The sequence below is a fragment of the Montipora capricornis genome, chromosome 5 (genome assembly GCF_036669925.1).
Source record: "Montipora capricornis isolate CH-2021 chromosome 5, ASM3666992v2, whole genome shotgun sequence".
NCBI lineage: Eukaryota > Metazoa > Cnidaria > Anthozoa > Scleractinia > Acroporidae > Montipora > Montipora capricornis.
In genome coordinates this window covers 13136161-13163459 of record NC_090887.1, presented here as the reverse complement: position 1 = coordinate 13163459, position 27299 = coordinate 13136161, and the positions used below count along the sequence as shown (strand labels likewise).

Here is a 27299-nt window from a genome sequence, read left to right as displayed (position 1 = left end):
AATAAGAACAAGACGAAGGGATAGAAAGAGGAAAGCTGAGACAAAAACGAGTAACGGTGTGGGCGATGAAGGGAAAGAAGAGAGAGAGGGAGCAAGAGAAAAATGAGATCCGTTTTTATTCATCCCGTAAGTACAAATTACCCATGTATATATTCGGTTCTCTTGGGTATACGTATTGTTCTACAAAACAATAGCGCGAATGAATAATTAATTGATTCTGCATGCATAATGAAGTAGGGACCTGTACGGAAATCATTCCTAATTCTGCTCCAGCTAGAACATTTGCCAAATTTTAATGAGCTTTTTTTGTCGTTGACATGCACTCAGAAATTACAGAAATGGCACAGACCAACGAAAGGGAGCAAATCAAATATCACGGCTGCTTCTCATATATTCGCCTGAAATACTTTGGAAATGCGCGATCTGCAAGGCAAGTGACAAGGAGACAGAAAAAAAAGGTTGCTGCTACAACCAAAAAGGTTGACTTAAGTACAGACAAAAGTGATTGGCTGAAAAGAGACGTTTCACAGATGGGCGCTAAGGCATCGGATGGAATATCAAAGTGCAAGGTGGATGTATCAAGTCATTTTCTTCGGACATAGGAAAAATATGAAATCAAACAATCTGGATTACATTGCCACCTCTCATACCGAAGTGCTTATTTGAGCAAAATTGTATACAAAGAGCATGACTATGCAAAGCAAATTCCCAGCTATGATGAAAATATTCCAGTGTTTACAGCAGAGACTGGAGATATCTGGCACAGTGCACTGGTTCCTTCAGATGCTGACAGATCAAACCAAGAAATTAGCAAGAATGATTCCATTTCTACAAACTCAGTCTGTAATGAAAATTTCTTTTGTCCTGAAAAAACCCAAACATTGCTAAATTTGCTTACAGAGTCTCAGGATGAGATCATAACTGTCAAAATTTCAGAGTTAAAAGAAGTCAAACCTAGTTCAAGAAACAAACAGTACCTTGATGTGGCTCAGGGTACCTCAGAGTGGCGAGCAACTTGTGTTGGAGTGATCACTGCTAGCAAACTGCCATCTCTGCTTGGATTTAATGGAAACAAAGAATTTGATTCATCTTGGTTTTGCATACATAATAAAGTAGATGAAAGCATTTGCAGACCAAAGAAATTTAAGAACTTTCAAAGAGGCAATATTTATGAAAAGGAAGCTTTGCAAAGCTTCTCCAAACTTACTGGTAAGTAGCAGGAATATTTTTTTAGTAATTGGGAAAAAGGCAAAGCAAGCAATCAGTTAACCCATACAATGGAGGCATGTAAAATATCAGATGCATATCTCTGTAACTTATCAATGAGTTCACTGTAATGTCCCCTTGCCCAGAGGGGAACCATATTCACCAACGTCATCCAGAGTAAACTTCTGAAGACCCAACTTAATATTAATATTTGTTGCATTATTTTCTCCTATATGAAGGTGATCCTGTGTCAAGCTGTGGATTTTTTCGACATCCTAATGATTATTATGGAGCTAGCCCAGATGGCATTACAGAAGCATTTCTGGTTGAAGTAAAGACAAGGGCAGAGAATGCTGAAACACCATTGGAGAAAGTCACTGGCTGCCATGTCATTCAGGGAAATTTCCAAATGTGTTGTATGGGGGGACAGATCACATTCTTACAGTCTTACCTACCAGAAAGAAAAATCTCTAATTGTTTTTTCATCAAAAGAAATGATCTGTTGATTGATGTTATGAAAGAAATTACAGATCATATTCTTAAGCATGAGGTTGTTACTGAATGGCATTATGAAGAGAATAGTTACCTTGCTAAGCTGGGAAAGCAGCTTTTAGGAAGAATACCTACCGTATGGCAAAACAGGTAAAGAAAGTTGTGTTTAATTAAGCAAATCAGTGAATCAGTGGAAAGAGATAACTGTAACTACAACATTAGTTATTGCTGAACTGTCTTTCTGAGAACATTTGAAAAGCTTTTAAAGTGTTATAATTTAGAGGTAATTTTTGAAGACAATTTTGCATCAGACTTCACACAACTGTTACTCATTCCTTTGGCCCAATTGGTTTTTTTAGCATGTTTACAATGTGGGCAAATATCTGAAAACAATAACCCAATAAATCATTTCTACCACTGGGCCAGCACCTATTGAGTATTTGCCAGTCTCTAACCCTGCCAATGTAATTTTCAATATAAATTCTTAGAGTTGCAATGTCAAAATTTTTAACAACTTCGGTCTCATCAAACTGGGAGTTAAATTTCATGGGGGCCTGTTGTGCAGGAGTAGAAACCCACAAGGCACTCCCTGGTGAAAAACCTCAGAGGATCCTTGAGGATCTTCAAGGATCCTTAAAGATCCTCAAGGACCTGCAAAAGATCTTTGAAGATGAGGATCTTTGAAAGTTCTTTAAAGATCTTCAATTGCAATTAGGAGTTGTAAAGATCCCCAGAGCCTGTGAGGATCCTGTGAGGATCTTACAAAGATCCTGGTGAGAATAAGTTTCAAAATCTTGGTAAGGATCCTTACAGATCCTCAAGAATTCTTTGAGGATCTTCCAAGGATCTTAAAAGAATTCCTTGAGGATCTTTCATGGATCCTAAGGAGATCCTTTGATTGATCTTCAAAGGATCTTTATAAAGATCCTCGAGAATTGTTTGAGGATCTTTCAAGGATCCTAAAAAGATCCTTTGACTGTTCTTGAAAAGATATTTATCAAGATCCGTGAAGATCCTCAAGGATGTCATGAAGATCTTTGAAAGATCTTTTTGATTAGATTACAAAGATCTTTCCAAAGATCTTTGAAAGATCCTTAAAGATTAATAGAGGATTTATCAAGGATCTTCAAAGATCTTAATAAAGATCTTTTCAAGATCAGTTAAAAGATCCTTGAGGACCTTAACGGGATTTCTATCAGGATCCTTAAAGATCCTCAAATATCTAAGGCAGATGTTTGGGGGAGCTCAGTAATTATGCAATAAATAAGTTACCATTGCATCTTTTAAGGGGGTTCTTGAATACCATTAGGATTTTAAAGGGACTCATCTTAAAGATCTTTTAGGGATTTTTTTATAGGACCTTTTTTGGGAGTCTTCAAAAGCTTTAGGGAGAACCTGTTGATGCCTCAATTAAATAATGTCCTGCACCTTTTTTGTCTCAAAAAGTTATTAAAGGTTGTGACTGTTGAAACTGAGAAATAATCTAAAGGAGTAAAGAAGTTTATTTATACCAATTAATAGAAAAATCAGTGAAACAAAAACCCAATCGCGTTATGTTGCACGGTACCTTATTAGATTTTATCAATATATTCTGACAAAAGAATCATTTTATTAGAATTTTATTAAATAACAATGGGTTAAGTGACAAGAACCGGAACGCAAAACATCACTAAAGAAAGTGCTATTGTTTTATACAAGGATCATTACTTCATTGTCTAGCCAAAAAATGAATCAAATACAAATAAACCAATGGTGTGTTCTATGAAAGATCGTTTACTTATTTACATGCACTAAGTTAAAATGAAGTTAACATTAAGTTACATGTCCAGTCTGAAAACATTGTAACCTGACCTTCAGCTCATCTATCCCAGTTATAATTTGAAGAAAACCATCGTCCAAAACTTGGAAACGGAAGTGAAGTGGGAGCAATGGGTGACGCACGTTCTGTCTCACTTCACTGCGATTACTAAAGCTTAAACTTTCTCAGAGCAAGCTTTACTTGATGATCTTCAAATGACTTCCTTCACTTTTCAGCATGACGTTTGTTCTTGAACCAGCGGGAAAAACTCTTAAACGATCCCCTCAAACAACATTGAAGATAAGCCATCTTGTTGGACTTGAGCCGCTCTGGTCAGCACTAGGCCAGCACCAAAATTGCGGGCTCACACCAGCTACAGATCGATGGCAGTGAGATGGCAGTTATTTCGATTTTTCGGTTTACTGCAAGTTCTCACGGTCCATTTAGTGCTTTTACAATGTAAAATGCTTGTCCACTGGAAGGAAATGCTGATAATAACTCACCTAAGGAGGTAAGCGTTGGATAAAACAATTTGATGCTAATTCCAGGGGCTTTTGTCCTATAAATCAAAGTGCCAGTAATAGGAAAGGTTACGTTCGAACGTTGGCCGTGCAGCACTTATATTTTAAACAGAGTTAACTGAATAGAGTGTAATGTGAAGTGCTAGATTTCAATCCCATATGAACCATGTGAGCGTTAGCCCTACAGATGGAAATAGGCCCACACAAGGACAGAGAAAAACTCTGACCAGGGTGGGAATGGAACCCACGACCTTCGGGTTAGATCTCCGCAAGGAAAGGTTAAGTACAAGGAAAGGTTACGTTTATACAACGTAACGTAACCTTTCCTTGTACTTGTACATGTTCATTGCCGTGACTTTAACATCTTCACTTCCCACGGCCTGCTCCCGTCTGACCTTGTAGCTCAGTCGGTAGAGCGGCGGAGATCTAACCCGAAGGTCGTGGGTTCAATTCCCACCCTGGTCAGAGTTTTTCTCTGTCCTTGTGTGGGCCCATTTCCATTTGTAGGGCTAACGCTCACATGGTTCATATGGGATTGAAATCTAGCACTTCACATTACACTCTATTCAGTTAACTCTGTTTAAAGTGCAAGTAATGTTTTATAAGCTTAATTAATACAAAGTGCAGACGTTATTGTTTTGTGATGTGTCTTTCTGTTTACTAATAACGAAGCTTGTAGTGGAAGGTTTTCATAATCCTTCAGAAAAATAAGCGACAAAAAGCGAAGCCAACGAAATGGACATTCACATCGAATTTAATTATCCCGGTTTAAAACGCAAAAGAACGCTTGATTTAGTTACAGTGAGTCTGATCTGAGTGTTCCTACATAAACAGCCAAATGTTGACACTTCCATTGAGTGCAGAGATTTCTTCTGGGATATGGTGCATGAAATTTCATGATAAGTGGTCTGTAATTGGTGACCAAAGTCCATGATATTCTGTTATGTAAGCAATGAGAACCCAGATTTAAAAAAATATATGCTTCTTTTGTTTTAGACTCCATTGCTAGTTGTACTCAAGCCCACCATTAAAACACTGCAATGAGCACTTTTTATAGCATTGTAGTCAAGTTGTCACTGCCTTGAATTTCTGAAGAGGTTGGAAAAAGACAATATAATACTATGTATCTTTAAATCGCATTGTTCCAGAGGAAACCAAGCTTAGGTACAAAGCGAAAAAAATGTTCTAATTACTCTAATCCTGCAAAAACTACAGTGACGGCAATGACGGTGTACAGAAATAAAACAGGAACCCACATATAAGAACTTTTACATGTAAGAACGTTTTTAGCTAAGACAGTCATGGCTCAGCCTACAATTTTGAAATGGATTCTTATTTTGAGAAATTTAGTCAAACACTGAATACACAAATTTAATATAACAAGCTCTACCAGTACCATGTTTTCCCAGCAGCAACATAGTAGCATTGTTTTAATGTTGCTTTAGTTTTGTTCTCTTTATCATGCATAGCTTTGTACAAACCTGCAGGAACTTCAGAAATGGTCCAAAATAGGCCATACCCACCAATAACAAAGACCTCATTATTTTATTCTATTTTCAAAAGAAGAACCTGAGTACAGTCTGTAGCCTAGCCTTAGCCTACAGACTGTAGCTTGGAAAAACTTGGTTCTTACACTGTATATTCAGGTTTTTACTGTTCCTTTATCAAGCAAATATTAACAGTTACTATAGTATTAAATAATTAGATGACTTACATTACTTTTTCACAATGGAGGGAAAAAAAGAATAATTATTGTGGGGTTGCAACTGCTGTAATAGAAGGAATGGAAGCAAAAACCTAGTAAGTGACAATGTTTGGCCAACTTTTAGTGCTCAAAACTAGCCCAAATTTTGCAAGTTGACTGGAAATGAACTTAAGAACATTATTCTGGTAATTTTTCATGCAATTTGAGCTTTATTTTCAAGAAATAAGCTATGCAAAAATACCATTGGCTTCATGTTTGAAAACAATGGAATCAGAGAAGCGGCACTTACCTTTCATTGTTCGATTAAAATTTAATGGCATTTATAAACTAATATAACTGTGTGTCGATAGCTCAACCGAATGATACGCACAGCAAAGTACACGACAGGTCAGTGATTTGAGTCACTGATCAGAGTTACTTATTTAATTTTTTGCGCATATCTCATGTAACTTAAATTTAAAGAAGATTGATAAAATCGCAGCGAAAATCAAGAAAAGAAAAACGAGAGAAACATCTCTGTGCAAACAAAAGAAAAATAATAAGTCTGATCGGTGGCTTGAACCACCAAGCTGTTGTGTACTTCGCTGTGCGCATCATTTGGTGAGCTACCGACGCATGCAGTTGCATAAAGCTTGTGCTATTAAATTTTAATGAAACAATGAAAGGTAGGTGTTGCTTTGCTGATTCCATTGTTTTCAAATGCGAAGCCGATAGTATTTTTGCATAGCTTATTTCTCGAAAAAGAAGCTCAAATTGGATAAAAACAACACCAGAGCAATGTAAGTCAACTTGCAAAATAGAACTTTTTCGCTTGTACATTTTGTTTTCCCAATACAGATCATGTGATAATACTCAGGAGGTTAATTGGTCCTTTCTTTTTTCTTTTGTATGTAAATCCGGCCACCCCCGTTTACGGGGATAAACCCGGATCAAAATTGGATTGATGATGATGCAGACATACTCATGCTTGCATGCACTCTTTTTAACGAGCAAAACAAGGACTAATCCTCCTGAGTATTATCACATGATTTGTATTGGGAAAACAAAATGTACAAGCGAAAAAGGTCTATTTGGGCTAGTTTTGTGCAAAACTAAAAATTGGCCGAACATTGTCACTTACGAGGTTTTTGCTTCCAGCCCTACATTATTGTATCCTTAATCTCCATTTTTTTATGATTTTGACAATAATAAACACACCTATGCAAATAAAGAAAGTTAAAATGATGTTTGTGCCATATTGTTGTTGTTGTTGTTGTTGTAAATAGGAATTGGCCATTTCCAAATTCACTTTAAATTAGCATATTTCAGATTTTCCATATGACATCCTGGCACTTATCTTAACCGTGAGGTGAATCAAAGCCATAATTGGCAGTAATCATGGTTCTTTAATGGAGCCACAAACATCCTTGAAGATCATTGGTAAGAACACTGAATATACCCAAAATAATCACAAAGATCTTCATAAGATCCTCAAGGATAGATTATGATCTTTGAAGATCTTTGGTAAGATTATTGAAGATCCTTACAGATCTTTGGTAAGATTCATAAAGATCTACAAAGATCTTAACAAGATCCTCAAAGGATCTTTTTAAATACCCGGTAATAAAGATCCTTGAGGATTTTTTAAAAAATCCTTGGTAACATTCAGGAAAGATCCACAAAGATCTTAACAAGATCCTCAAAAGATCTTTATGAAGATCTCTGAAGATCCTTAAAGATCCTTTGAAGATTTTCACCAGGGACTGTCCATACACATATCTTTCCTGTTGTATGGTTCTTGTAACTAGAGAATGTGATATTGTTCAAATCATAATTCTCAAACTGGGAAATCCAAACTTCTGTTGCATCACCAATGAGTGCAGTATCATAATATCCTGCCTCAACAAATTGTTTTGGCACAAATTTGTCCAAAAAACCAGTCAGAGGGGTCATACCAATAGCCTCAAAGACACTGCTTAGAAACATACACCAACCAACAAATATCCTTGACATTGTTGATGAGCTGGTACTATGGTACCTGTCATGAATCCATGCCATTACTCTAAGATGTAGGGCATGTCTGCACATTGATAAAAAGCATACTAGTTCTGTTTTTTTGTCCAGCTTCCTTAGATGTGATGTGCTTTCACTTTCTTTGCAATCTGGATAAATCATTGCACCTATGAAAGGTTGCACACATTCAAACAGACAATCAAATTCAGTTATTGTTAATCCAGTCATATAAAATATTTTTTGGGAGAGTTTTTTTGAGGGTTTCATAAGTAAACTCTTTCAATTCCATTGCCGTTGTCTTTGCAGTTAACTGTTGTTGATAATAGTGTGCATTAGCACTCAGTTCTGTTTGAAGTTTTGTAAGGTCTTGTTGCAAATTGTCGATACACCTCCTTTTCTCGTCGAGTTCTTTTGTTAATCTTTCAACTTGACATTTAAAGTTGGCATTTTCTGCTTCCAGTTTCTCGGGTAACATTCGTCTTTTTTTAGCAGGACGTGAAGGAAGCGGTGTCCTACTCGCACGGGCTTTTCTGGGAGTACAATTATTTTTAGATGCTGCATTAGATGATAACACTCTCGTTGCCCTCTCAAGTTTTCGTTTCAGCTCGATAGTCGGTTTTTTGGAGTACTCCTCCGCTATTTTTTCAGCATACTCCTGAGTACAAACTACGTGTGGCAATTGGTTTTTGGATTTTCTTCCTTTGCTCCAGTGGGCACTGCAAATTACATGTTTCCGCCAGTTTACATTCTCGTTCATGAGAACTTTCGCGTAGCCCTTTTGAAGTTCAGGATCAGATGGTAACGTAAAATACCTGACCCCTTGAGTACGGAAATTATTTTTGCACAGTGCACTCGCACAGTTCCAGTGCCACCCTGATGTTTTCTTGCTACTTCTGTCCGCCATTTTCGAGAATAAAATTCAGTATTGGCGCCACCGGCGCGCCACTTCCGTCCGGCAAAAACCACCGAACTAGGTTCCAGATTCCCAACGTATGAAATCGGGCAATGGCGGCTTTACTGTGTTTGCAAGACCAGCTATCATGTGTTTTTTTTGTGTGATGGAAAAATGCTGTTTTTTATATCACTATTGAATACTTGTCATTGAGGCTTTGGGAAACGAAACCATCGATCATATTGCATGATTCTTGTGGCTGCCTCGTACGCACACCTGGCGTCCCGAGGAGTTTCAACAAATCCAGACGTCGTTGTTATTCGCAAGATAAAAAAAACACATTTATTCCAGAGCTTGAGATAACAACTTAGTGCCGCTTAACGGCGACTTGAAAAACGACATAGAACACATCACACATGTGAAGTGAACAACAACAACATGGCCAATCTCGTACCCAGAGTCCTCGGGCTTCTTGGTTGAGAGACTTTTGATTGGCCGCTTGCGTAACAATGACAGTCCTACAGGAAGTCGGTAAGTAATTCGGAAGCCCCAGAATTTGGAGGGAGATTCAAAATCTAAAACTAATTTCAGTGCTGTTTGATTTTTTCTACCTCAGAAATATATATAAATCACAAAATAATAAAACGACGAGGTTTGAATTATGTCTTATACCGCACGGGAATTTTCCCACGCGTGATTACTGTTGCTGTTGCAAAAGTACCGTGGGAAAACATTACATCAGTCTCTTTGAGGAGAAATCCGTGGAATAAGGTCTTGTCGAAGCCATTCAGAATTACGGAAGCATGAAATTGTAGTAGAAGAGGGCATTTGTGTCGTTTCCCACAAAAAATTTGTCGATCTTGTTGCTTGCACGATGGCATTCTGAACGATGGAATGTACGCTGAAACACTAAAAATACACTTACCGAAAGCGTCAGAGGTTTCATCTTCATTTGCTCTTACAGCAAGCCAATGAACATTTCTCCAGTTTCTTTGTGTGTAAGGCTAAAATTCTTGTTTCTCGAACACTTTCAACCCGCCATTTCTACTGTTTACGGTTCTCTTTTTTTTGTTTCCGGTTAAACTCAAGCATACGTAATAAGACCGGAACCCACGTTTTCTGGGAAAATGGAGTCGACAACCTCGTTCCCAGGGTCTTCTCGGCTTTCAATATGGCGGCGGGTCTTGAGAAGACCCTGGCACACAGCAGATCACGTGATCAAGGATGGACAAATATGCAAATTTTTTCAAAATGGCGGCAAAGAATAAGGTGAGAGAAATCTGGGTACGACAACTTCCAACAAACAAAATGGAGTACGAAGGGGGAACCCAAAGCTGTAAACTTTGCTTTAAGAAACCAAAAATACGGATGGATGAATGCACGAGCAACGAGAATGCGGTAGATGACAGAGAAATCTTGCTTTTCTTTTCATTTCATGTTATTTTAAACCAATGCAATTTTATAGACGGCTATTATTTCTCGAGGCTGTGATTTTTAAACAGTTTGGAAACAGCCATTGCACACAGTTTCACCCGTAGCATCACAGACATTTGATTACCTTAAAATCCAGTGAGCTAAGGTTTAATGAAAGCCCTGGTTCTAGCTATTTAGTCACGAAGGTGTGTTCGCTGTCTTCCGTAATGTATAGTTTATATTGCATGTTTATTTTCAATCAATTTAACCTAATTATCATTAATTTTTCATACACTTGAATGATTATCTGATTTCTTATCGGTGTATATGAGCCTTCTGACAACGACTTTCCCCAGTATACATTGACCCGAAGCTATTTTCCTAAAAGGAAGTATTATTATACCACATATATATCTGTGGTACTTCATTTTCACAGTGAAACCATTAGATTGTTGTATTGTGGTTTTATCTCTCATCTCATCGATTGACTTCAAGTATTGTCATGTCGGTCTAAAATCAGTATTTTAATTGTCTTCTGATTGCCAACAAGGAACCACAGCATGTTTAGTGCCCACATTCTGATTCTTACAACTTGTTATAATTTGTAAATATATTTTGTGGTAAAGTTGACGTAATCAAGCACATGTACATTGTTGAACATGCTATTCCATAGGATTAGCAATCTGCTTCTTGCACTTTTCAAGCGATGAAAAGATCTTTTCCACGTCTTGTCCTACCAATGAAGACAATGTGATGTCTTGGAACGCTGCTCATGAAATCTGTTGAGCCTAATTAAAAAAGGGCACAATTTGTGCAAGTCCTAAACATAAGCATCTCATCATCTTTAGCAGTTCTTGTCAAATGAGCCCAAGGTTAGGGGTGGATCTTTGCTGTTTTATCAAACTGGCTTTTAATCTGCTGTTTTGGAGGCAGTGACAATGGCACGGTTTGTTTTATTTGCCTCCATTCCTTAAACTACATTTTTGTTTCATTTCATTTACTCAGAAACAAATTTTATCTATTTAGACTTCAGGGTGAACTATTTATACAATAAAGTAGAGTGATCATTCAAAACAGAGTTTGTAATTGAACATCTGAACATCTATGAGACGTAAAAACAAACTTGTGAACATGTGAACCTGAAGTATAGCAAATCATAATGCTGACAAGCATGAAAGTGAACGAAATGGGTCATAAATTTGAAGTTTTCACTATCTGAATGATTTTCGGTTATATTAAAGGGATATATTGTTGAAAAATCCAAAGCTATCTCTCTTCATGGTAATAAGTAATGTAAACAATCTTCCCACTGGTGAGTTGTAGAACTGGTAGTAAATTGGGTTTTCCAGGAACCAGTTATTATTTTAAAGATAGTACTGGTAACTTCCTAGGTTCACATGTACCACAAGTGATGGAAGATTCACAGAAAATGGAATTTGAAATTTTATGTTGTGGCATTTGAAGGAAAATTAGGTATTTGTAGACAAGTATCATTATGTTCTTCTCTTTAATGGTTAATATTCCTTGACAGGCTTCTAACCGTTCAGATAGTTTGTGTCCACATTTTTGTCCTTCTTTGTTGAGAGTTTCAATAGACAAAGCGAAATATATATGACCGACCAAATAACCCACACTACAGTATTTTATCTTTTCTCCTGCCCTTACCATTCCAGAAACAAAACACTATTTATTTATGTGAAATAGTTTCTTGTTGCTGGTGAAGTTGCAAATTTCCTGTGCTTTGTCACCTTCAATTTTATTTCCCAATCCCCCTGTCCAGTCCGCAATCTTCCCCCACATCACTCGAAGTACCACATCTTCAGACAGCAATTAAAATGCCACAACTTGAGCAATGCTAGAGAATATTTTCAAAGCATGTTTTGAAAACGAATAATTCAACTTAAATTATTGGAGTACAAGAAAACTCACAGGAGTGTGATGCTAAAAAAGTAATGTGTACAAAATTAAAGAATACTGTTTAATATACATATTTATATTTTTAAATCAGAAGAAGCAAAAATTGAAGTCGTTAGCAAATTGACAGGTCAATAAGACTATAAGGATAAGCCTTAAAATTATTTTCAAGAATAATAATTATTGCTAAGACTTCACAATCTTAAATAACTCTCTTGGAAAATTACAAGATGATATGCACTTTGTTTGGGATGAGGAGATTAATATTTTTTATTAATGAAAGTAAAAGGCAACGATAAAAACCGACCGAGCTAGATCTCTCTGTGCACCACTAGCTGAAGAGTGTGGAAGGGATGGGAAAGAATATGGATTACTGCAGCTGCAGGTCTATTGAAATAAAACACAGGTCACATTCCACAGGTGAGTGTACATGTCACCGTGCTGCAGACAAATAAACAACACCAAAAGTGTCTGCTAGCGCTAATCACTCAACAAAAATGTTGTTTCAGGTCTCGGGGAAACTTTTGGCTTAGTTGTTGATTATTGGAGCAGCGACCTCTAGTCTTGACCTGTATTTAACAGACCCGCCTTCGTTGCAGCTGTCACACGAGTCAACAGAACCACATACAACTCCTAAATCAACCACATCAATAATCTATGAACCCTGTTGCACAATTTTATAATTTGTAACAATCTGACATGGTGCAAACACTGAACAACAGTAACAATACTCACGTCAAGGAATTACAATAGTGAGACGCCAAAATGAACCAAAACGTAAAGGTAGGTACGAAATAAAATCACTTAATTACCGTTGCGTCTTTCAAACACCATTATATCCTTCTATATTATAGAGCAATCGCTATGCCAGAGGTCGTGAAAAGCCAACGTAGTTTTAATTGGAATCGAGGCCTGATATTTTTGACTGTTATGCTTGTTAATTTGCAGCTGCTTCTTACGGAACAGCTACAATTTTGAAAATGATTTAAACATGAATTCTGTTTCACTAGCCGCCATGTTTCTTTCGACATTAAACCAATCAGAGTTCATGTGAGAAAAGCACCAATCAGCGATCTTTTTAGTTCACTGTGTGCCAGGGTCTTCTCAAGACCCGCCGCCATATTGAAAGCCGAGAAGACCCTGGGAACGAGGTTGATGGAGTCGATTATCCCTCTCCGGGCGCTCACCCGCTGACCAAGAAGCCCGAGGACTCTGGGTACGAGATTGCAACGTGGCGGGAAAAAGGGTCGTAATTTCATGATACGCCATCACGAACTCTATATGCAAATTAGAGTCATACGTTATTCTTTAACCGTCATGTAAGCCCATATATACTATCCACCGCAGGCACACTATCTACACCGGAAAAAGCTCGCAGGAGCGGTTACCTAGCTAAGTGGCGGAAACCGCAGACACTTGATTTATTACTGCGGTCACAACGCACGGAACGTTCGAACGTTTTTTTGTGACACTTCCTATCGTCCAAAATGATTTCCAGTGGCTCCAGGCAAGGTGCGGCTGAAATTGAGCTCTGGTCTGATTTTGTGAAAGCCATACAGGAAGGAAATGAAGCAGGAGTAAGACAGATTTTGGAGTCAAAAGCCACTTGTAATGGAACAGGAAATGGGAGCAGTTTCTTGACGCGAAAAATAAAAAAACCTCAGGTACGTTGGCAGATCTAAAAGACCCTCTTGTAAGATTACTTCCAAACAATCACTTTGAATGTTTTTTTTTTTATGTCTCTATGGAGGTTCTAGCACCAGGAAATTAGCCACTGGTCTCTGGCAGCCTAAAAGGACTTTAAATTAGCAAATGAGAACTACACGCAGAATTAACTACAGGTCAATTTTTAAAGCAGTATCACTGACATGGCTCTACAGCGTGCTAGTATTAAAAGTTCAATGTTTAAGAAAGGAGCAAGGTTTATCTGTCAGGAGCCTGGCGTCTCTGCTGCTCATCAGTGAAATACAATGTTTAAAGAATGATTAACTTAAGTACATGTATATCTTTAGACACCCTGCAAGCACAGCCTCTCGAAAACTAACCAGAGGGCAAGCAAGATAGGCTCTGCAGAAATCGTGCCAAGTCTTTAAAGTCGCCACAGCCCAAGTTTGTGGACTGGTCACTCCGGTCAAACCGGTTTAGGCAGCATGTGTGTCACATTTTTCACAAGCTAAAATAGCGAAGGTCAAAATCAAGCATTCAGTACAAAAAACAATATGTTGTCTAGAGGTGCGATCAAGACTTGCCCTGGGTTTGAAACTGTTTCCAAGCAATGGCTTGTGCATACCAAATAAAGATTTAAAACGATTTCTGCAGTGTGGCTTCAGGTGGCTGAGCAGCTCATCAGTGAGATTCATTGTTTAAAAACATGAAAGGTAATAATTATTATACGTGTATTTTTTAAAATACACGTATAATAATTATTATCTTTAGTGGCTCGGTAGTTCATCAGTCATGAGTAGTGGGCCACCGAACCACACAACTGATACTTGTTTCGTTTGACTACAACGTCACCCCAAGCCACTCAACAAATACTTGTGGCCCTGTATTTTGTAGCTAAGCCAAGAAATATAAGAAAAATTATTGTACAGTACACATGAAGCATCTAGTACAACCTTAAGTGTACACCTAAGCAAAGAATTATTTGTTTTTTTGATCGCAAGTTTTAGCCATGCACCTTGCTATGGCATGTGGGATGGACTGACAGAAAAGACGCAAGTCCGGCATTAGTCAGACTTTTATTTATAGAATATGCTTCGGGCATACTTGGACAGTAGTATTGAAATTAAAATCAAAATCGCTTTGTGATCATGCCTCTTGGAGATGAGATAATGCTAAGATCATCAAAATATTTCTTTTTTGTAGGGAGCATTAACAGCACTTCATCTAGCAGTGATGAAAGGGGAAGAGAAAATTGTTAGACTGTTAATAGAAAAAGGAAATGATGTCAATGCCGTAGATGAGGTAAGTTTATCATGCATGTTGATCCTTGATCCTAGAACTTAGTAAGCACTCACTTGCAATATTAAAGTACGTAAATTCACAACTTCAGTATTCTGCACTTCTGTGAGTAGTTAAAAGTGGTTTTGCTGATAAAAGTGCAAGCTGCGCATGTTTATGACATGTCCTGTGGCATGTAATTATTGAAAACAGCTATTCCTAAGAGCAGCATAAACCGAAAATTTCACTTTCATGGTAGTTTATTTGTATGATTTATGACTTGTAAGGCTTTGAGGCTGCATAGGAAGACTTATTATTTTTTTCCAAATTAAGGCATTTTTATGTTTTAATGACATTTTCTTTGTTTCCTCTAAAACAAAGTTGTTGACCTTCCCATTTTGTCCTCAATTTTAGAGTAATTTACTCTATCTCATAACCTTTGCATACATATACATTCACTCTAGTTAAGCCAAAATAATTTGTATGGGGGATGATTTTGGTACAAACATCCTATTATTGGAAGTCTTAAAGTGCCCCTGTGATCAAAAATAATCATTTTCTTTTTATACTTCAGATTTTGAAAGTGTGTTTGCTTAACCCATTGACTCCCAGGGGTTCCCCAGTGATGAGAAAAATTGTCTGACATTGGACAGTCTATCCGATTCAGGCTGGTTTGGGTGTCAAAGGGTTAACACCTGACTGGCAAAATTTTGAGCTTTGATTTTTATCCAAAGGCCTTTTACTTTGAGTCTAAGTTTTGGATTTCACGGTCCGCCATTACTCACGTTCAAAACTGACCGATTGGACCTCAGAGGGTTGGATCCAGGGAAAATTGACATCAAAGGCTCACTAGTTTAAAATTTCAGCGTGTGAATACAGCTTATTATATAATTATGCAAAACGCGAGCCGACAGTTTAAAAGTCTGAAAGCCCAAGACTCCTGTGCTGCATGTTAATTCTGCGGCGTACACACGCATAGCATTCTTAAACTAGTGAGCCTTTGACGTCATATTCTCCTCGATCCAGCTCCCTCGAGAACTTAAAGTTACCGGTAGTAATGGCGGACTACTAAACAGGAAAATTCCAGTTAAAATAAACAGTTGTCTTTTGAAAATCAAGGCTTATAAAACTTTGGTTACATACATGTAGTGTTTAGTTAACATTATAGTTTTGAAATCTAAAGAAAAATAAGAATTGATTTTTTGATCACAGGTGCACTTTAATAAGCAATTCTATGGAAAAGTGAGATCAGACTCTTTAATCAGGGAGCTTAACTTAAAGAGTTTATCAGTCCACTGCTACTAATCACTTGACAGAAGACCTCTGAGAAGATTGATGGTCAGAATGCATTAACATGTAATTTTTTTTTTTAGCATAAACGCAGTCCTCTTCATGTAGCAGTTGAACAAGAAAACAGTATCCCAATAATTCAATTGCTTCTGAACCACAAGGACATCAATATTAACGCAATTGATGCGGTGAGTTACTAGTATTCATACACGTTCAGGTCAAAATAAAGTGAGAGCAAAGTCTGTCCTTAGTGAAGCAAACCCATACAATCGAGCTGGAGTGCTTGTGCTGAGTATGTTGTCAATACCAATCTGAGTTGCTCAATGCAGGGTTAGTCCAAAACCTGTTAAAGTGCCCATAACGTAAAAGAAATTATTTTCCTATTTGAAAGTCCATATTAAAAAATGAATTTTGGCAAAAGAATTTTTGGATTCGAACAAGAGGCAACGTTTCTACGACTTTTAAAATCCTACTTTTATTTGGTACACCCCTTCAGGGTCCTATGTTTTCTTACTGATCAATGCCAAGGTATTGCTCTGCAATCATTTTGGTCATTTTCAACAAACAAAAAATCAATCATGTCTATGTCTATCATTGAGGGAAGTGCCTCTGAATCCGGGAGTGAATAAACTGAGGATTTTAAAAAAAGAAGTCGAGGTGACGAGTTGCCGTCTCGACGAGTCAACCAGTGCTAGGACTGACACCCAGAACTACAGGTGTGTACATGGCACCCTACATGGAAGAACCATTCGCAGATGTGTAGTGGCTGCAAGATTACATGTACATGAAAGAACAAGAGGATAAGGAAGGTTCCACAAGGGAATTAAATCAATGCTTATGTCTGTTCCTGTAAGCGAATCTTGTCTGTCTTCAACCATCTTTTTATTTTGCTGTCCATACAGTACTGGAAGTCATCCTCTTGGAAATGAATCTACTGTAGCACAGTGATGGAGATTTAATGGGCTTCCAGTTCTTTTTTTTCACCAAGACAAAATGTCAGTCCAAAAGCTTAAAGCAAATGAATCAATTCTGAAATAAGACACATACAAGTCTGCAGATACATGTATGTCCAAAAATGCCCCTCATTAGAAGTACACAGATTTCAATAAGTGTCACAAAGTGTCCCCTTGCCCTTCTCCCCAAGTTAACAACATCACTCATGTCTCGGAATACAGACAATAATATTAACATCACAAAGCGTCCCTAAGCTAAAAATAACGTTAACCTTTACCCTTGCATGTATCTTATTGTTGGAAATTGGTACATTTAGCAATCAGACAATTTTAACAACTCACAGTCACTGTGTCCCTCGATTGCAGCACCTCATGTAAGGATAAACAGAGCTGCATTTACCCGAAGCCAAAAATAACGCTAACCTTTACGCTTATCTTATTGCTTGAAATACGGTATTTACCCGCGGATAGGCCGCACCCGCGTGTAGGCCGCACCCCAAACTTTCAATGGTTTTCATGGGAAAAAAAAAATAGTGAGCGAGTACCGGGATAAATAAAGCGAAGTTTGAAATCAACAACAGCTAACGTAATTTCCGGGCGATTACCTGCGGGTAATGTATTAATATTTCCGCAAACAGTTCTTGGTGCGGGTTATAGGAAGGTGCGGGTATAAATGTGATAATTTTTAAATCTTCCAGTAGTTTTAAAACCGTAAGTAGGGAAAAAATATAAAAGTCATTAATTAATGAAACTGTTCCTAAAAACTGTATATTGCCTTTTTGATCCCGCTTTAATTGCCTAATAAACTTAAATGCTCTCGATGAAAACCAATGCAAATTGAAAACATATCAACAAATATTGTTGGTAATCAAAATCGTTTATCACGCATATAATATTACTTTCTTACTTTGCTAATTTTCTTTGTTTAGTTGAAAATTATTCACTAACTGGAATAATAAACTCAAAACAAAAGAATAAAAATGTGAAATAGCAGGCTTAAAAGTAATTCACACACAAAAACTGATGCCGAAATGTTCTTTTTATGGCGCCGCTGCCGCCGCATAATTAACAAGAGGTGATTGTCGGCACGAGTGTTCAAACATTCACGGACAGAATTTTAAAACACCAGAACATTCGGCGCATCAGTAAAATATTCCTAGCAAGCACTGCCTTGAGGTAGAGAGTATTTTCCTGTTTCAAGCAATTTCTTAGAGTCAGTAGATCCTGAGATATCAATTTTTCTTTAGAACAGATTTTTACAAGTGGTATAATTCAATGGAAGATGAAAAACAATAGGTGTGAAAACTTACCAATTTCACGCTAAAGGATATTTTGTTAACAAAAACAAAGGTTTAGTGTTTAGTTGTATGTATTGTAAGTTAGTAACAATTGAAAGCGAACATTAAAACGCCAATTTAGTGTATGACCGTGAGATCTCTTGCATATTAATGAGGTATCAAAACGCTTGTACCCGCGTATAGGCCGCATCCCTAATTTCGGTCCCATTTTTCCGGGAAAAAAGTGTGGCCTATCCGCGGGTAAATACGGTAGGCAGCAGTTGGCTTAGAGTTGGGTGTGCATTTCATTTAGTGCATTTCTGGACATAAGTGCAATTAATCTGTGCCACTTCCCCGATCTACAATCCCTGAAAGAACCTCTGCAGACAGTATACAAGATGTTACTAGCTTACATAACAATACTAATAATAATAATAATAATAATAATAATAATAATAATTGAGGGATATTTGGCCGATATCCATGTAGGGCTGAAACCAGTAATGATGCAGAAAACTGTTCTGCTTGGTTCCGCAAGAATTCTGCGAAGGGTCCTGGAAAGCTAAGGCAGCTTCTTGCTGCTTGCCCAGGACATACCAGGGCAACAACAACATCACTGTGATTTTAAACAAATAATAGATTTATACAGTGCAATATCAAATATTCGAAGCACTTTACAAAATGAAATCATCAATATGTATAGATATAGTATATAATAATAAATAAAGATGTCAAAAAATGGCAACACCATGAGGCAGGAGCCACAGTCTAAAATTCCAAAAATAAGAATACAGTCATGTCACTATATACAATAATAATAATAATAATAATATTACTTATAATATCTATAAAAAATGAAAAAATTCCCCCCTCCCCCTCCCCCAAATGAATGTTGATGCTCCTTTAACCCTTTCACTGCCAAAAATGCCAATTGACACTAATCTTACAGATAATTTTACTCTAACGCCAGACGATTTTACTCGTCAATGGGGAAGCCCTCGGCAGTGAAAGGGTTAAAGTGCAATAATGTTTAGCATTGCGTAGGGAAGAGGGGATTTTAGGTGTGCTTTCTGCTGAACAAGACAGTCATCAACACAACCAGATAAACATAGTCATTATTTTTGTGCACTAGTACTACACAGGTCGTGCAACATTAGAAATCCAATAATTATCAAGACTGAAAATTTAATTACACCCAATTACACCAATGCACCACCACAGAAGTCAGGAGAAGATTAATTCACTTAAAGGTATGAAGTGTTTGAAAGGTACATTGTATGATTATTCTCTCCAACTCTTGAATTGTTATGCCCTTGTCCATTGTTATATTTTAGTACAAGCATACACCAATACAGCTTGCAGCGGAAAAAGGAAACCGTGAAGCTGTTAGGGCACTTTTGAAGAAAGGAGCAGACATTACCAAAGAAGATATCGTAAGTTGTGGTTGGAAATTGTTATGATTTCAATATCAAAGTGATGTAGTCATAAACATTGTCCTGTACATGTAAGTGACTACATTTCTGTATGCTTCATCTTGATTATTTTATTAGCTTACTGTGTCTAACTTCTGCAAATAAGTGACACAAAGTGGGTGCAAAAATACGAGTAAATAGATGAAAAAATAGGCACGCATTGCATATGTGTGGTAGATTGATTTGATTGATTTGTTTGTTTATTAATCACTTTCGCAGCCACTGGCTGAATTACAGTGAAGGTCAACAATAAATTTATACACAAGAAAACAGTTCCATAATAAATTACTAAATCATAAATAATACTAATAGGTATATATATATTATCTCAATGTTATAAGGATATAACCAAGGACGAAGACTAGTTAATGAGCGCAGGCGCATATTTCACGCTGACAAGACCGCCAAAGCGGTCGGTTTTTGTCGCCATAGTGGTATGTGCTTTTGGTCTCAAATTATAGCGAGAGGACAGTAACAGTAGTAGTAGTAGTGCAGTAACAGTAACACAGCGCTTTATTCCATTACTGTCAACTGAGCTGCGTTTTGTCTTCCAGTAAATTCAAGTTGTCTTTGCGTAATTATAGCTCTAATAGTACACAATAATTGTTTTCATCTTGGTACCGTATATCATTATAGTGCCATGGTAGATGTCTTAGGTAAATAGCCCCCTGAGAAGACATGTGATTACTAGCAAAATACGAAACCCAGAAAGATTGAAGAAAATAAAAGGGAATCGAGAAACATTGGCTTTGAGGCTGGTGTGATGATCATTTTCAAGGTCCCTCGCAACTTCTTTTTCACCACAAGTTTAAGTGTGCACTCTGAAAGGAAAGGAAAGGAAAGGAACTTTATTTAAGTGTCTAGTCGTTCTAGCGCTGGAACACTAATTGGGGACACTGTAAACTGAAATTAACAATGGAAGTAAATCAAGTCAAATGTTGGTTTTTGAGGATCTGACAGCTTTGTAATACAAAAGTTCACTGAAGTTAATCCTTATCCAGCAGGGTAAGTATCTGGATGGGTGACTTAAAAAATATACCACTTTGTAACAGATTGAAACATTCTATTTTAACGCTCAAAAATGCGAACTAAGAAAGGTACAGATTTTATTAGCCTGCTTTATGCAAAACAAATATTGATGCAAAAGTAAATAAAATTATCATATTGATACACAGTTTTTTGGAAGAGCAGAAGGAAGTTCTCAGGATGGTCGATCAAGAATAAAATATTTTGCCATCAGCAGCTAAATTTAAGACATAAAAACAATATAAATTTTTAGTTTTTCTTTCTTTGAATTTTCACAAGATGTGTGCAAATTCAACACAAAGATCACAATCGCCCAACTCTTGAGGTTGACAATTTTTTTCTACAAAGTTAAAAATTTACTCTCCAGGTAATTCCATCGTTTTGTTAAAATAGCAGCTGCTTTATTATTCATCAGCGTCACAATTTTTTGCTGATTTTGGGACTCATTAATTTTTTGTTGAAACTCAAGAAAACTTCCAACAGACTTTATTTTATTTTCGTGACTTATGCACACGTTGCGGGCCTATTGGCACCACAGACACTCTTACACTCTTACTTACACTCTTACAACCCAGTCACATACATGTAGTGTGTAGTTCACTTACATTGCACTACCACAAAAAGATCAAAATATTTTTCATCCATTCATACTGGTAATCTTTTGCTTGTTTCCCTCAATTTTTGCATTCAACATTAAACTAAAAATATCAAATAAATCACTGGAGAGGTTACACAAATACACATGTATGTACATTCCCTTTCTCTTCCCTTCACACAGGCTGACAATATTCTAACAGTAGTTAGGAAGATCACATCATATCTTCAAGCGCTTGTATTTGGGAAAAAAAACACTACTTTGAAACAAGAAAATAAAGTTTTACATCCAGTACATATATGATATGGCCAAAAAGGTATTAATTACGTGTACATGTAATACCTTTTTTTTTCTTGGTGTCTCTGGTTAAACCCATTGACTCCTTAAACCTACCCCCTATTGACGAGGAATATCATATGCCATTACACAGAGAAAAATCTATTAAGCCTCACTCCTAGGAGTCAATAGGTTAATAAAATTATAAACTTATACTGATAACTTGCATAACCAGATGAAGTATTTACTGATCAACAAACAAACTTGCACTAGAAAAACCAACAAACAAGAAATTGTGCACAGACTGATTGCTGTTATTTCATAGGAAAAAAAATAAGGATGTGATAGAAAAATCATTTTGTCATCAATGTTAGTCATGTTACAGTCAAGTTATGCCACGCGTGACCAACTCCACGAGACTGAAATGAACATCCGAATTCCTCTTTGGAGCTTCCGAGATTTGAATGGAATCTTGCAGATTTTTGCGAAAGCTGGTACGAAAAGTCCACAATTATAACTGAGCAATAGTTCATCAAACGCTTGAAATAGTTTTCACTTTTCAAGCACCATCTATTTTATAATAAAACAAAATTTCATAGGTAACTATTTGCAATATATCAAGGAAATATCCATGGGAAATTGAGAATCTCAAGAGCAAAGTTGAATACTTTGTTCAAATGTCAAAGCTACGTCATGTGTGACGCGTGACGTAGCTTGACTGTAATGCAGGAAAATGTAGAAACATTATAGCTCATAATCACAATTTTGAGAACTTTGAACATTCCTGCCATAATAACTTGGGTACAGGGTTGGGGCAGTGGTGAGAGCAATCACCTTCCAGGTGGCCCAGGTTTGATTCCCGGACCCAACGCACAAGTGGGTTGTGTTTAAGTTGGTTCTTTACTCTGCAATGAGGGTTTTTGTCCGGGTTCTCCGGTTTTCCTTACTCAGCCATTATACAGTTGATTCCAGCTCAAGTTCAAGTTCAAGTTTATTATTTCAAAGTACTATTATAGCTATTACAAAAGTATCACTCTACCTACAAATAGCAACGGCTAATCTAGGTGGACAGAGTGAGAAATGAATAATAATTATATTGTTCCTATGATCTGTACTTATTATTTTTATTGTAATGTAGATATATTTTTGCATTCATTTATTTGCATGGAGGTTTTGTATGTGTGTGACGTAATAGTTGGTATGCCAACCTAATCCTCCTCCTGTTTGAGAATTTGAAGCAAGTAGTCTACATTTTATTTTTAAAGGATGACTTGGGTAATTTCCTTAGATCTGGAGGGATACTATTCCATATTATTGCACTGGTCACATCTAGAAAAATATTTGATTTGGTGGGTTAACATGGAATATTTAGTGTAGAGATTACCGGCGGAAGAAAATCTTGTGTTGTATAACTGTATGTATTTCGCTCACAGAATTGAAAAGATTAGACATATACATGATTGTATATTATAGGGTGATAACTTAACACTGCTTTAAAATAAAGTAGGCTGATTGGGAGGAAGCTGGAAGGTTGGCTGGCAGGAGATCTATAAGGTGCAAAGAAGATAAGATGTAAGGCACTCTTTTTTTGTAAAACAAGTAAGTTAGGTAGGGGGAAATCAAAGATCTTTAAGCATTTAGCAGGGTGCTAGAAGGGACAAGATGTCTTAGTCTTGCAGTAATACCAATGATTTTACTGATTTTTGATGTAGTATTATAGGAGATATGGTATTTCCAAGTAAGATTCGCATTAAGCAATACGCCAAGATATTTTATATAATTATGTCTTTTGGTCGAGAGGGACAAACTTAATAGTGTCGTAATCGAAAATTTTGAGGATGACTGCATGATCAAGTTTCTTCTGATAAGGATGGAAGATTACAAAGTTCACCTTCTTAGCATTTAAAGTTAACTTATTGGCGACTAACCATTCCTGGAATTTACTTAATTCAATGTTGACAACTCTTTCAAGGGATTTAATATTTTTATCGGCATATATCAGATTAGTGTCATCTATTCAGCAAAATTAATAAGTAAAATGTTAGTTTTTCAGATGATTTGTATAAATCGTTGACGTACAAAAGAAATAATAAAGGGCCCCCTTGAGGGACGCCACAGGCAGTAGGGAGTTTAGTAGAAACCTATGAACCAATTTGAGTTGATTGAAGACGATCAGTTAGATAAGAATAAAACCAAAATATCTCTAATGCCATAGTGATGTAATTTTTGTAATGAAATGCAGTGGTCAACGAAAGCTTTCTTTAAGTCAATGAATACACCACATGAGAGCATTCCTTTATCAAAATTAGATTTGATTTGATTTACTATAATATCAATTAGCGCATGTTCGGTTAAACATTTTCCCCTGACGCCATACTGTGAATCATAAAGAACTCCATTTGTCTCAAAAAAATCAATTAGTCTGCTATACATAGTTTTTTCGAAAATTCTATTAAAAACAGCGAGTAACGAAATAGGACGATAATTACTAGGGTCTGTTTCATCCTCTCCTTTATAAATTGGAATGACTTTGGCATTCTTCAATTTCGACGGGTAAACACCAATTTCAATTGAGTTGTAGACAAGACTGCACAGAGGCCTTGAAATAATTTTGCTGGTGCATCTCAGAATGCGAGTAGGACCAGAATATAATCCTTAGACCTTGTTAAGTGGTGTAGAAAGGATTTCAGACTCAATTTCAATAGGAGTGACAGGTTTAAAAAAAAATACCCCGCATTCTTTTGCTTTGGCAAGTAACTAGAAAAATGCTTTTGTGCCTGAGGAATTTTGGCAGCTAAATTAGGGCCAATTGACGAAAAGAAGCAGTTCAAAATATTGGGTATTTCAATAGCATTAAGTGATAATCCTCCATTTCCAGGAGGTAATAAAGTGGTAATTGAACTTCATGCCGTGCAATTTTGGTCTGAAATCATACTTGTGATTTTGAATCAAACTCGGGCTGTGCGCTCATTCGATTTTGAAATCACACATATGATTTCAGACCAAATTGCACTCCACTTAGTTCAATTACCATTATTAATCCCCTTCCATGTATTCTTGATATTGTTCATATTTACTTCAAAATAGTTATGATAGTAGAGTTTCTTACTGAGTCTAGACAGGGTTATTAGCATTTTGTTCCGGTAAAGTTTATATTTAGCCGTGTCACCAAGGTAATAAAGCTCATTTTGCTTCTGAATTGAAATTCTTATACCCCTACTTATCCAAGGTTTACTCAGTTGTTTAGCTTTGCGTTTTCAGCTTGTCTTAAGTGGGGCGTCATGCTTATTAATTATCCTATGAAGCGTGTTATAAAAAAACAGAAAAAGATGTATTTAATACATGTATGTCATCGCCTTCAATGGATTCCCAGATGAGCTGAGCAAGATGATTCAGAAAGTGACTTTCCGAAAACTTGACTTTACAAGTGTGGGATAATGATTTCTCACATAATGCACGACAGACACAGAATTGTGTATATATAATGATCACTGATATTGGACACAATGTTACCTCAGTCTATATACGTTTGCATCATAATTGTTAATAAATGTGTTATCAATAAGAGTAGCCGACTTATTTTGCATCCTTGTAGGCTTATCCATGGTTGGGATGAAATCTTAACTCCTGGAGGAGATGCAAGAATTATTGTGTATACTTACACGAATCATAGTAGAGGAGGTTTATGTTGGCATCCTTCAGAAGCAATGAGTTTTTTAACCATTTGCTCAAAGTAGCTTAAAAATATTTATGGGCTATTGTGCTGTCTATAAATAACTCCACAAATGACTGGCTGGCTGGCTGTAAGCTGTGCTCCAAGGTCATAGATGGACCAAATAGCAGCAGCCAGAGGCACCATAGTATGTTTTTGGTTTGAACTTGTTGAGCTGTATCGTTGCTGTACTTGCGATGGCGATTAGCGAGACAGACTACATGTAACTTGATAACCTCGCAGTTCTATTAACTTCCATGCACAAACTATGCACTCCATGCCTCCATGCACAGACTATAGACCAATGATTTAATTTGTATGTATGTTTTTTTTTTCTTTTTCTATGTTAATATCATAATTTCAAAACTTTAAGTGCAAAATAAAGTGAAGTTGAAGTTGAGACAGACAATCATAATTCTTCCTGTACTCTGCACTCTTAAGAATTATTTACCCATACCATTGCAAGTTTTGGGAAATCATCATCAAGAAAATTAATGGTATCTTATCAAACAAAAGTAAAATGGCAAACATCAATGAGGAATAAGAACTTTCAATTCTGTGACTGAGTTACCTGCTAATACATGTAGTTTGGCAAAATCTGACGCGTGTATAAATCATAAAGGACATTGCTATTTGAAGTAAAATCATAATAAGGTCCTTTTTTTTAGGGTAACACATGACAGTGAACTAGACTCACTGTCACTGATAGTTTGTGGCCCCCCCCCCCCCCCCCCCCTTCCTCTGTCAGCACTCCATTTTAAGGGTACTGAAAGCTTAACAGCTACATAGATCAGAGGAAAGGCAAAACAGACGTGGATCCAATGAGGCGGGAATCGAACTGGTGACTGACCCCCAGCTCAGGAAGCTCGGCACACTAACCCACTGAGCTACATGTATGCCAGGAGGCAGTGCGGCCCAGTGGTTAGGGCACTTGCCTTGAGATCCAGAGAGATCCCAGGTTCAAGACACGTTCTGACCACTGGTTGAATTTGTTCCTGGTAATCCCTGGTTCAACTTCTCAACTGCACTTGTAAATGGCCAACTGGTTCGCCTCTGGTCAGTTGGGATTCTTAACAGCTGTTGTTTAATGTTCTCTTATGTCGTGATTGTGTTTCATTGGCCCTGAAAAGCCCCTATGGGGAGTGGTGGTAAATTACGTATGTACGTATGTATGTCTGGTTTGAAAAGACACAAAAAGGAAGTGACAAGGAAAGCACATCCTCAAGAATTCTAGCAGTGGCAGTTAAATGATGCTCTCTTGAAAATAACAACAACAAGTTATTTATTCACTATCACACATACAATTTTGACATCAAAGATCGAAAAATAAATTTAAAAAGCTGTCTTAGGAGGACACTTCTCCACTAGTTGGAAAATCGACGTTGGGAAAAGAAAACAACTTGCATGTTCTTAGTAATCACCTTGCCATTTTATTTGTTTATTCATGATTAGGTGCAAAACACGGCCATTCATGTTGCAGCTGAAAAAGGAAATTTCGAGGTGTTAACAGTGATTTTGCCAGAAGCTGACCCAGGACTCATTTGCAAACTTAATAAGGTAATTCTCTCCTTGTATATGTATGTACAGTGAAATTCAAAAGTTTGTTATGGGAAGATTATAATTAACAAATCAATCATATTTGATTAAGTAAACAGCCTTTGGACAAAAATCAAAGCTCAAAATTTTGCCAGTCAGGTGCTAAGCAAACACACTTTTAAAATCTGAAGAAGAAAGAAGTGATTTTTTTTTATCGCATTGCTGTAGCACTTTAAGACAATCATTTCCAACTTCCTTGTCCAGTGGTAGACAAAAACCCTTTTCA

General features: G+C 37.0%; 2 protein-coding genes, 1 long non-coding RNA gene and 1 pseudogene across 4 annotated transcripts in view; 2 read left to right on the top strand and 2 right to left on the bottom strand.

Moving 5' to 3' along the window:
• Positions 1-1863, top strand: part of LOC138048411 (uncharacterized) — a 4330-nt gene extending 2467 nt beyond the window's left edge. Inside the window, exons 3-4 of the mRNA XM_068894607.1 lie at positions 656-1209; positions 1446-1863. Coding sequence (XP_068750708.1) covers positions 656-1209; positions 1446-1852 — 961 coding nt within the window. The 3' untranslated portion in view covers positions 1853-1863. The remainder of the gene's footprint in view (positions 1-655; positions 1210-1445) is intronic.
• A 1438-nt stretch (positions 1864-3301) lies between these two features.
• Positions 3302-9654, bottom strand: LOC138049547 (uncharacterized). The gene is made up of 2 exons (XR_011132400.1): positions 9532-9654; positions 3302-3999 (listed from the first exon to the last, which is right to left on the bottom strand). It is a non-coding gene; the product is annotated as an uncharacterized lncRNA (long non-coding RNA).
• Positions 5018-8618, bottom strand: LOC138050084 (uncharacterized; annotated as a pseudogene).
• Positions 9655-13352: 3698 nt separating the features above from the next.
• The window catches only part of LOC138049551 (uncharacterized), a 41338-nt gene continuing 27391 nt past the window's right edge, over positions 13353-27299 (top strand). For both annotated transcript variants that reach the window (XM_068895870.1, XM_068895871.1), the window contains exons 1-5: positions 13353-13597; positions 14802-14900; positions 16250-16354; positions 19731-19829; positions 26930-27034. In XM_068895870.1, coding sequence (XP_068751971.1) covers positions 13421-13597; positions 14802-14900; positions 16250-16354; positions 19731-19829; positions 26930-27034 — 585 coding nt within the window. In that variant the 5' untranslated portion in view covers positions 13353-13420. The remainder of the gene's footprint in view (positions 13598-14801; positions 14901-16249; positions 16355-19730; positions 19830-26929; positions 27035-27299) is intronic.